This window comes from Neophocaena asiaeorientalis, unplaced genomic scaffold (genome assembly GCF_003031525.2).
Source record: "Neophocaena asiaeorientalis asiaeorientalis breed wild unplaced genomic scaffold, Neophocaena_asiaeorientalis_V1.1 scaffold51, whole genome shotgun sequence".
Lineage (NCBI taxonomy): Eukaryota > Metazoa > Chordata > Mammalia > Artiodactyla > Phocoenidae > Neophocaena > Neophocaena asiaeorientalis.
Window position 1 is genome coordinate 3,220 of NW_020173335.1, and position 11,976 is coordinate 15,195.

The 11,976-nt window shown below is 49.9% G+C and overlaps 1 protein-coding gene across 1 annotated transcript in view; it reads left to right on the forward strand.

Moving 5' to 3' along the window:
* Window positions 1–1,618: 1,618 nt before the first annotated feature.
* LOC112400409 (cytochrome P450 4A11-like) overlaps window positions 1,619–11,976 on the forward strand; it is a gene marked incomplete at its 5' end in the record, with an annotated part of 13,007 nt that continues 2,649 nt past the window's right edge. Inside the window, 10 exon segments of the mRNA XM_024746137.1 lie at window positions 1,619–1,858; window positions 6,168–6,201; window positions 6,204–6,308; window positions 6,952–6,996; window positions 7,506–7,633; window positions 8,547–8,671; window positions 9,050–9,077; window positions 9,079–9,339; window positions 9,641–9,700; window positions 9,843–9,919. Of these exon segments, the coding sequence (XP_024601905.1) occupies window positions 1,619–1,858; window positions 6,168–6,201; window positions 6,204–6,308; window positions 6,952–6,996; window positions 7,506–7,633; window positions 8,547–8,671; window positions 9,050–9,077; window positions 9,079–9,339; window positions 9,641–9,700; window positions 9,843–9,919 (1,103 nt within the window).

Here is an 11,976-nt window from a genome sequence, read left to right on the forward strand (position 1 = left end):
GCGGGTGAGCAGACAAGCCTCTCGGGCTGGTGAGTGCCGGTCGGCACCTATCCTCCGTGCGGGAATCTCTCCGCTTTGCCCTCCACACCCCTGTTGCTGCGCTCTCCTCCGCGGCACCGAAGCCTCCCCCTTCCGCCACCTGCAGTCTCCACCCGCGAAGGGGCTTCCTAGTGTGTGGAAACCTTTCCTCCTTCACAACTCCCTCCCAGTGGTGCAGGTCCCGTCCCTATTCTTCTGTCTCTGTTTTTTCTTTTGCCCTACCCAGGTACGTGGGGAGTTTCTTGCCTTTTGGGAGGTCTGAGGTCTTCTGGCAGCGTTCAGTAGGTGTTCTGTAGGAGTTGTTCCACATGTAGATGTATTTCTGATGTATTTGTGGGGAGGAAGATGATCTCCGCATCTTACTCTTCCGCCATCTTGAAGCTCCTCCCTGTTTTTTTGTTTTTTGTTTTTTTGTAATGAAAGGCCTCTACCTGGCAGATTCATTTTTTGTAGAGGAGTCAAAGTAAACACAATATGATAAATTGCAGCAGCATCAAACCTGGGGTGCCTGGGTGAGTTGCCCACAGGAGTCATTGCTTCAAGCTGCCACCTTAGGGATAGACGGCCCCCCTCTTCTGCCTTTCTGTTGCCTGTAAGATGAACCAGGAAACATCCTGGAATTAAAATTTTTAATTTCTTTTTAAAAACATGGCACCCAAAAATGAACCTAGTCTTTTCAAGGTGGTGATCTATGGGGAGGAAGGTGATCTCTGCGTCTTACTCTTCCGCCATCTTCCCAGCACCCCCTCAAGGTGGTGATCTAATCAATCCAAAGTTATCCTCATTCCGTCCTTCATTCATTCATTGAATCTGTAAGTATTTATTCGGCATCATCAGTAGGCACAGTCCTCTGGTCCAGGCTATGGAAGGTATAAGGACATAGAATGCCTAGTGACAACCTTCAAGGAGTCCTTGGTTGGGTTGTGTGGGTACTAAATGAATGGGGAAAATATTTACTGGTTAATAAATGTTGACCACAGATGACACAGTTTTTTTGAGAATTTAGCAGACAACTGTACATTTTGCTTTAATCACTTTGTTATAAGCTTTTCTCAGATCATTGAAAATCTTCATGAAGATCATTTTCAATGACTGCTACATCTAACCATATGGTTTGCCCAACACTTTTTCGCAAAAACTGTCCTGGATAGTGAAGCTTGCACGTCTGCCAGTACATGGAGTTGATAACCTGAAACAGTCTCCTGCTACTTGGAAACACTAGAAAACAGATCAAACATGAAACATCCCCAGGAAAGTTTAGGGGCTGCCATGTACGGACCGGAGTCTCAACCCAATAATCATCTCTTTAAGTTCATGGTTAACAGCAAAGTCTCTGGAGCCAGACTGCCTGGATGGAGATAAACATGAAAAAAGTGAGGGTGACAGACTTGAGGATAAACTTGTTCTCATCCTTGCTCTTCTATATCTGATCTCCATGACTTTTTTGGTGCCTACCCCCAAGATGGATCCTCCACAGTTAATCAACCCTGGAGACCCAGGTCTGAGCTCTGCCCTCACCACCACCCTCTCCCGAGTGGGCGAGGTGATCCTCCCTGACCAGGCTGGGTGCTCAGGGTAGGTCAGCCACCTTCAGGGACAGTCAGCAATCCAGAAGCCGCTGCACCTGAGTGTCTCTGCGCTGAGCACCCCCAGAGCCCTGGGCAGTGTCTCGGGGCTCCTGCAGGCGGCCTCCCTGCTCGGCCTGGTTCTGCTTCTGCTCAAGGCAGCACAGCTCTACCTGCGCAGACAGTGGCTGCTCAAAGCCCTCCAGCAGTTCCCGTCTCCTCCTTCCCACTGGCTCTATGGGCACATGCAGGAGGTAGGATGGAGTGGGACGGGGAAGTGGGAGGGCAGGGAGGCCGGGGCTCTCAGGTCGTGGTCCTGGTGAGCACGCCCATGGGACGAAGCCTTGCTGTGGGGCGAGCACGTGGCCTCACAAAAGGACCCAGCTTACCTCTCAGGTCTTGGCTCCTCAGCCCAGTCCGGGGAGCTCACTCCCTCCCAGGACCCCGTGCTGCTGTCCTCGGGTCTGTCAGACACTCCTCGTTAGGGAGATCTGCAGGCTGTCCTGGCAGCCCTGCACTTTGAGGACAGTGGCTGTTCCTTCCTGAGTCTCCCCCGTCTCCAGGCTGAGCAGCTTCAGCTGTTCTCATAGAACAGGCTTCTAGATGCTTCCCTGTCCCATCCCTCAATTCCATCCTCTCTGCCTGGCCCTGAGCTTGCCTGGGAGCACAGACATCAGTCTGATGGATGCTGCCCTGTGGGCTCACTGTCCATGGAGATGACAGACAGGAATCTAAGAAGGTGTCAGGTGACAGGAAAAGAGGCCCACCTGCTGGATGAGGGTGTAGTAGGGTGTAGGGACAAACCGGCTTGGTTTGCTTGAGATTGAGGGATTTTTCAAGGCTGATTATTTCAGTGCTAAAACTAGTAGCTGGCACACATGAGTGAGGTTTCCAGATGGCACCAGGTAAGGAGTACTGACAATTGAGTTGAGACATTAAACAGAATCTGTTTACCTCCCACACCCCATCCCCAAAACCCCTGAACTGTGAGCTCCATGGGGCTGAGGTATCATCCCCTTCCTGCACCCCAATACCCAGCACAGAGCCTGACACAAAGGAATGCTTGGCCCAGGTGTGTGAAGTGACTGAGAAAGGAGCAGCTCGCATGCTGGTGAGGGACAGTGCCTACCCAGGCAGCTCTGTTAGCTCTGATCCTGGCAAGGACAGCGCAGAGCAAGGTGAGGGGCCACATGGGGACGGGCTCATTAATGGTGTGTGGATTGAACAAGCCTAAGGAGACGGGGTGTTGCAGAGAGCTGAGGCTTCTATTTCTCAAAGAAAGAGGCCAAGCAATTAGCAGCAGAGTAGAGCCAAAGACAGAAACTATTAATATCAGCCACAGAGAGACAGCCAAAACCCATCTTGTTCATGCAAATTGTTGTACTAATGAGTTCCGGATTATTTGTTGATTTAGAGAAATTATGACCTTTGTTTTGATGCAGTTGTTACCTTTCTCAGCTAGGATTTGACATAAGGAACAACTAAAAATTCCTCGGGTGACTTTCTCATTATAATGATGGCCATTAGATGATATGTAGTTTCAGTAAGTAGATGATTTATGTTTCCATAACTAATATTCCTCATGGTGCTGAATTATCTCTCAAATTCTGGTGGCCTAACAGCTATTGCAGCCAATTTTTTTCTTACTCTTTTAATACTGTCTGAGATTTCCATTTATTCAATATCTCTGTTATTGGCTAAGTCGGGAATTAGAATACCACATGTAATTAGATTGAAACTAATCTTTCAGGCCAGATGACAAGTGACAAGGTGGGGCAGTTAAGCACGTGGGCTCTGTCGCCAAATTACCTAGACTCATATATCACCTCTTGACACGTACTTTAAATACCTGCTCGATGCCTCAGTTTCCTCATCTGTAATATGGGATGATGATAATAATTATAGTACTCAAGTGAAGTATTATAGTCTTAGAATGGTGCATGGCACAGAGCAAAGGCCATAGTTACACTCACTCTAATTTGTATGAATTTAAAATAATATTAATGCCTGTGAAGGACAGACATTTTGGAGGTTTAACAAACTCACTGCATTAAATGGGGGTGAAATCCAACAAGAAATATGAAAAGGGGAACTTACAACTTTGGGATTCAAGCAGTCCCAAACTGCCCCATCTTGCCCCATGTCCTCCCTCCTATCTCATCTGTACCTGCCGTGCCAACAGAACCCACATGTCTGGCAATTGCATTGTCAGATGGCATTATTACCTGTCCACCTACTCCCCTTGTGTCTCCCTTTGGGGAAATTCCTTTGTGGCTACAGTCCCCAGAAGTAACCAGGAGAGGACATTCCACTGGAGCCCTGACTGCATTGAGTGGTTGCAGCCTGGAGGCCAGATGGCACTGGCTTTTTGCCTACAGGGTCAACACCACTGCCACCATGGGCACCATGACCTCTATGAGAGTTTCAACTGGCTCTGGACAGACGTGCTCAAGAAAGATGGCAGCCCCAGCCAGGTGACTGGTGGGCTCACGGACCAGTGGGCCTCAGGGTGACCCCAAGAAGAGAATGGACAGGTAGAACATAGTTTAAGCTCCTTACCCAGGAGCAGGATTTAGGGGCGCTGACTGGCAATCAGAAAGGAGGCATACTCCTGTACAGAAGCAGGGACACCCCCCACCCCCGCCACCCAGGCCCCTGCTGAGCAGGCAAGAAGAGATCAAAGAAAACTAGGTAATACAGCTGGGGAGGTAAGAGGCTCCCACCAGTCAGTCCCTGCACTGGATCAACAGAGCAGGGCAGTCCCAATGATGGACGTGACCTGGGAACACAGAGCAGCCCCCAGAATGAATTCAAGCAGGACACGCCTCAGCTCAGGGCAGGACTGTCAGCCCCGCCCACACCCCCACTGGAACAGGAACTCCACAATAGCAGGGATCTTGTTGTTCACTGCTGGATCTCTAGCTCCTAGGATGGCAATTGACCCAAAGTAAGTACTCAACACAGAGTTACCAGGTAAACAAATGAGTCCTTCTACCCATCTACTTATTCTTGTATTTGACATTCACTGTAGTGGAAACATTTGGGGATGTCTGTTCTGAGATCTCTTCCCTTGCACAGGGTGGCCTTCAAATACCCTATTCACGCCCAGCCACAGTTGATTGTAGCAGGTGGACGCCTTGGCTATGAGATTAGAATCAGATTTTTGGAATAAGATTCAGCAGTGCCACTCAGACATGATGGTGGCAGAATGGTGAGGTGCCAGTCCCAGAAGGGTAGACGTTCCCTCCTGCATCACCTGGACCCAGCTGCATGAGGACATGGACCGTATCTGTTTGTTCATAACTGTATCACCAGCTTCTAGAATAGTGTCTGTATGAGGTGGAGCCTCCATAAACACTTGCTGAGAGATGAATGCATGGACGTACAGAGAGAAAGAATGGGAGACACAGTCCTGGCAGCCCTCCAGTCCCTGGTTCTGCCTTTCCACAGCCTGGCTGCCCCCTGCCCTTGGGCTCCGTGAGACGCCCCTGGGCCCCCAGCTTTCTTTTTGTCCTTTTCCTCGCTCTTCCGTTAGCTCTGATTCTGTCACTTGCAACAGCAATTTTAATCAGGACTCATTCATTCACACTCCTGCATGTACTCATTCCTTCTACATGAACATTATTGATTCTTTTAAAAGTGGGGCTCAATCCCTGTGAACCATCCTCTGTGCTGGCTCTAAGAATACAGGGATGACAGGTATGAAAGGTAAGCCTGTCAACACGGTGCCCTGCAATTAGAGCATTGAGTTGAAACCTGATAATAGAGGCACCCAGGGAGCCTTGGGAACCCTGGGGAAGGACACCTTGGGGTCAGCAGGTTTGACTTTAGATGCAGCTCACTTGGGCATATCCTTTAATATGGGTTGCCTCATTCTTCAGTAAGACAGGATCAAGTAATAATCCCTCCCTTATACATGTTTGTCTTGAGCATTACGTACTTGTAATAGTGTGTAAGGCCTGCCACAAAGTTCCACAAACTGGATGGCTGAAACAACACAATTTAGTGTCTCAGAGTTCTAGAGACTAGAGCCCAAAATCAAGGTGTTGGCGGGGCTGGTTCCTTCTGCAGGCTGTGCAGGAAGCATCTCTTCCCGGCCTCTCTCCTTGGCTGGTGAATCACAAGCTCCATATATCTCTTTATTTCATCTTCTCTCTCTGAGTGTCTGTCTCTGTGTCCACATTTTCCCTCTTTTATAAAGGCACCAGTCACATTGGATTTGGGCCTGCCCTAATGACCTCACTTAAACTTGATTTGAGGGGACACAACCGAACAAACAACTCTAATATAAGTCTGTGAAACACCAGTAAGATTCTAAAGGCAGTTCTGGATGAAGGCCCATAAGTGGTCCATCCGGAAGCCAGAGCAGGGCCTTAGGCCAAGTCTCTGCAAGAGAGCAAGAAGCCAGATCAGAGCCCAGCTCATCAGAAACAGTTCCAAACTCCTAAATTGCCGCTGATGGATCCAGAACTATCTCCTGGTTGCTGTCCTAACCTCCAGCACCCCTCCAAGCACTGGCCCTAAAGAGAACATTTTACTGATGTGTCTTTCCCTCTGTTACAGTACCCAAAGGACCAGGAGCTGCAAGAGGTACTGAAAAGGTAGAGAAATTCCCATGTGTCTCTCCTCACTGGCTGTGGGGAAACAAGGTTCAGCCGGTGGTCTATGACCCTGACTACATGAAGGTGGCCCTGGGGAGATCTGGTGAGTACAAAACATGATCCCGGCTGGAGCGTATTTTCCCTCTTGGGTACATGCCCCTGGGTCTGTGAAATTCCAGAAGAGATTGCCAGTTCAGTCATCAATACCTGACTGTCTACCATCCAAACACCAGCCCACATCCCAAAGAACAGCACTGTTCACTTAAACGGAATGCTAAACAGCTGTGTGGGGCTGCACATTTTCATTCTTTCTTCTTTAACCCTACTGAGGTGATTTTTATGTAAATAGCCCCAGATCTGAAAGACAATTCCTTATGCACACTGACTTGCATTTGCCTATCCTGGGTCATTGGATGGCTAAACCATCACAAATTGGAGGAAAACCACAGGCTTCTGACTTAATCTAGGGCACTGAACAGAGCCTATATTTCTTGTCGATTCACCTTCTTAGCCCCGTGGGTGTTCTGCTGCTGGGACACTGAGTCTGCCTTCCTGGGCCCACAGTGACCATCAGGACAGAGGGAGTCAGGGATGGGAGGCAAGCGGGAGGTGGCTTGAGACAGGCTGCCAGTTGACAAGCACCAGGAAGGGCTGGCAGCCCATGGTCTGGACCACAGCTGCTCTGCGGGCTGCCTGCCTTGTTTGGTCCTGTCCGCTTTCCTGTAATGGCTTCCTTACTTTTTCAAACCCTAAGTTTGCAGGTACCTACAGATTCTTGGCCCCCTGGATTGGTAAGTATATCAAAACTAGTACTCTGGTACACTAGTAAACTAGTAAACTCTGGTACACTCCCAGTTAGGTTTACCAAGAGCTGCCTTGCTGACTCACAGAAAACAACAAGTGCCTGCCACCCTGTCACCACCCTCATCTCTGAATCAAGCCTCATTTCCCTTCTTCTAATAAAACCCTCACCCCTTTGTACAGGTGCTGAGAGCCCTCCTGAAGCTCAGCCTCTTCTTCATCACTTCTCAGTCCTCTGCGACATTCTCAGCCTGACTATTAACTAATTCCTTCTATCACCTGCCCCCCTACTCTTCTTCAACCTCTGTCTCACAGCTGTCATAATTCACATCCTATCGACCAGCCATTTTGGAAATTCACATTCCTGAACTGTACTGTCTTTCCCTCCCTTTGCCCATGGTGTGCTCTCTCCTGACACCCTTGGTTCTTCCCAAGTTGTCCCTCATCGTCCCTCTGATCCAGTCTCTCCGACCCACACACACACCCATCTGTGGCCCAGGGAAAGGTTTGCTCGTGTTGGAGGGGCAGACGTGGTTCCAGCACTGGCGGATGCTGACCCCAGCCTTCCACTATGACATCCTGAAGCCCTACGTGGGTCTCATGGCCGACTGTGTCCAAGTGATGCTGGTGAGTCTATCCCTCGTCACCTGGACCCACTCTCATCCAGCACAGCTGACAAAGTCCACTCTCAGACACTTGTGTCCCTCAGACGTCCATCAGACACAGCCCTCAGAACGATGCATTCAGAACTTACTAGGAGACAGGGCTCTCCAAGAACGGATGGGACCAAGGCACCACCTTGGATCCGCACTTTAGTCATCGATAAGGGAAAGGGGGGCCATGGTATATTCAGGATCCACTCTCCTCCCAACTCCATGTCTTCAACGCAGTGGACTAGATCAAGGGTTATTCCCCTTGACAGCAGGGCAAGCTGCCCCTGGCTGGGCTGGGCAATGACACCTTCGGGGGAATAGTGGACATCCCAGGATGTCACTCAGGTGGGCTCTGGCCTGGGGCCCAGGGTTTCTGCATGGAATCGAGCTCCTCATGGGAGGAAATGGGGGCAGGTCTATCATACATTCATAGAGCTGGCCTGCAGGATTTTGATTTCTCACTAACTGGTCTCAGCTAACATTTAATGAATGAAAGGATTGATGTCTGATGTCCCTTTCGTAGCGACCCTAGTACTGGAATCTTATGCTATCTCTTACCTCAACAAATTTGCTTACCACTGTTGGCCATCGCCTATCCAGGTCTGATCTCAGGATACAAAAGATTCCCCCTTGTCTGCTGAGAAACTATGCTTTCTGGCCTTCCAAAAGGCCAGAAATATAAAAGTTATAGAAGTTTCTGAGATATAGGCATCACATTAGACATGTGTGTTACAGCCTTAAATTGCTAAAACACATCTGCTTAGAAAGTGAGGAAAACTCATCCGAAGATTTAGAGAGACGGAGAGAGAGCCTGGCCTTGTCAGCACAGGCCTTCTGGGGGAGCACAGGCCTTCTGGGGGAGAGTCAATGTTCCCCTCCCACTACAGAACAAGTGGGAGGAGCTCGTCAGCCTGGACTCGCATTTGGAGGTCCTTGGACACGTCTCCTTGATGACCCTGGACACCATCATGAAGTGCGCCTTCAGCCACCAGGGCAGCATCCAGACAGACAGGTCAGTGACAACCCTTCAACGGCAGGGCAGGGTCCTTGTTCTCACCAGCTGGGGAGGACTTACCTGAGAGGCAGTTAGGGCAGCGTGGACGCTTATCAACACAGAAAGCAACATTCTGCACAGAGCCATGGACCACAGTCAAATTCCACCCAGACCAACCTTGACTCAGTCACAGGTCCCTGATTCCTGCACAGGGAGAAGCCTGGCTGCTCAGGCCACTTGTAAAGGACTGAGGGTCTCCTGGGCTGTGAGGCAGAAATGACAAAGCCTCAGAGCTGCCTGTCCCCACTGACTGAGGAATCCCCACCCGGAGCCCCACTCCATCTCCAGGTCAGAGGCTCCCTCCACTCCAGTCTCTTCTGCATCCTCTCCCTTCAGGAACATCCAGTCCTACATCCAGGCCATCAGGGAATCTCAACAATCTGATTTTTTCCCAAGTGAGGAATCTCTCCCACCAGAACGACATCATCTACAGGCTGAGCCCTGAAGGCCGCTGGAGCCACCGCGCCTGTCAGCTCACCCATCAACACACAGGTTCTTCTGATCCTTCTGGGCAGCTCCTGCCCACCCACCCCCATCATGCACATGTAAAAGGGCCTGGCCTTGACCCCTCAGGCAGGGCCCAGACTCCTGCTTCCTCTTCAGGGGCTGGCACACACCCACACTGGGTACTTCCCTGGTGCAGGGGTTGGGAACCGAGACGTCAGGGTGTCAGGTGAGGTGCAGGGAGATACATGTGTCACCACGTTGCTCCTAAATGTAAGCTTCCAAATCTTTTCCTTTTCATTCCTGGGCATGGTTACCTACTCCTAATCTGTGCTGTTGTGCTTTGTCACCTCCAGCCCACCTGTTTTACAACAGCATCATGGTGGCTCTAATGGAGGCTCCAGGCCTTTTGTGCTGGCACATTGCCCCTGCTGCCATGGGTACCATCAGTCTTCTCTCTCTCCTCCCTGCCCCACAGGCATCCCACTCTCCCTCTCCTTTTATGGGCTTCACCACAACCCGAAGGTGTGGCCGAAACCAGAGGTATTATGGCCATGGGAGGAGGGGATGGGATGCTCTCTCTAGACCAGCACCTCCCCTGCTCCCCCTCAGGGATTCTTGTCCCCTGGTGGATTGGTGAAGGAGTTTGACCCCAGCTGCCCTGGCCCCGGAGCTCTCTCTGCAGGTGTTTGACCCATCCCGGTTTGCACCAGTTTCTACTCAACACAGCCGTGCTTTCCTGCCCTTCTCAGGGGGATCCAGGTGAGACTTTCTGTACTTGGTGCAGCTGGGTGTCACTGGGTGCTACCCCATGTCTGTGACCTCCTACATTCATATGTGGCGTATGCAGTTATGGCTTTTATGTTGGTGTATTGGGATGGAAGCATGTTTCTGTATGTTCAACATACAAGTGGCCTTTAGGGCAGGCCACAGACTAACCCACAGCTCTTTCTCAATGGCTGGCCACATTTCAGTGTCGATGGCTGTTCCAAGTTTAGTGTATTGTAGGGTTTTTCCTCACTGTGAGATGATGACTCTACCTAATTAAAATTACTCACTGTGTGTTAAATTTCAACTGTCCTCCGTTTCCATTGTCATAATTTTAAAGGGTAGATTTTTTTATTCTACACCTTCTCAGTCCCACATTTTCTATTTACTTCCCCATTATGCATCTGTTGCATCATGAGTAGTTTATATATGCTTCCATTTTCAGACGCCCTGCGTGAAACTGTTGAAGCCATATACTGGAAAAGTTATAGCAGCGTTTTAAGAAAGTTTGTTATCAATGTGTGTCACTTTGTACTTGGGGTCTATCCAAAAGACGTTTTGACAGCATATTAATGTCTGATACACATGACAATTTCCCCAGTTGTCAAAACTTTTCCTGTGATCTGAGGTCTTTTTCCATGATATTATACATTGAGTCCAATAGTCCAAGCCGGCAAAAGTATAGAATTGAGACAATCAAGTGCCTTTGAGAGAAAAATCTACTAATTTGTATACAATGCATACATTTGAAAGGTTTCTGGCATGTAAAATATAGAGCATACTTGAAATAGCTGTTGAGCTGGACCAGAATACTCCATATAGGCAGCTGGGAAAATCCTCCCAGGCTGCTAGAATCTTCCCCTGTAGTAGTAACTTCCATAAACTTTGTAATTACTTAGTAGAAACGAGTTTTTTTCTGAATCTCCAATTCTGTGAAATTTTCACTTGGTGAATCAACCTTCACAGAACAGGCTTGACGCAGACATGCTTCCAGAATACGCTGTAGGTTTCGGTTTCTGCCCGGGTCCTGTTCTTTCTTGTAGATATTGGCGGCACATTATGCGGCTGCCACTAGAGGACGGGGGTATGTACTAGGCAGCTCAATTCCTAGGTCAGAATTAATATTTACTTTTATTCCATTCTGGTTTTATTTTTCAATTCGATTAACTTTATTTAAATATAAAACTATTTATTAAGCTGTCTCTGTGTGCCAAGTCCTGTGCTAGGAGATGGGAAGGCAGAGATGAAAGACACTGTCCCTGCCTCCTCCTAGAGTTCACAGTCAAGAAACAAATACCTTGGCAATTCCTTGGCAGTCCAGGGGTTAGGACTCTGTGCTTTCACTGCCGTGGCCCGGGTTCAATCCCTGGTCGGGGAACTAAAATCCCGCAAGCCTCGTGGCATGGCCAAAAAAACAAAAAACAAAATAACAAATACCTCTACTCAAGACAGACATCATTCCTTCTTTCTTTCACTCACTCATTCATTCATTGAGCAGGTTGTTAAATGGTCCATGTTTCTGGCACTGTCCTGGTCACTGGACTGAGATGTGTCCTTGAGTTAACACTAATGGTGTCTTGGGGGTCCAGGGAGGAAGAGGTGTAGCCAGCAGTGGGGGGAGGGGACCTCAACAGGAGCGGAGCGAGGAAGAGGGGCTGGACAGGTGCGAGGTGAGTGAGGAGCAGCCCAGAGAGCGCTGTGACGCGAGCTGAGGCCCCGCGACGTGTCCTCCCTGTGATGGAGGGCGCAGCAGGCCCCGAGCCAGGGGTCCAGGGAGGAAGAGGTGTAGCCAGCAGTGGGGGGAGGGGACCTCAACAGGAGCGGAGCGAGGAAGAGGGGCTGGACAGGTGCAAGGTGAGTGAGGAGCAGCCCAGAGAGCGCTGTGACGCGAGCTGAGGCCCCGCGACGTGTCCTCCCTGTGATGGAGGGCGCAGCAGGCCCCGAGCCGCCGTGGCTGCAGTAGAGGGAGGGGAGGCAAGGAGACTGAAAAGGCCAGTGAGGAGCCCACGGGATGGGAGGAGGGGCCTTGCTGGAGTAGAATGGGAAGGCTC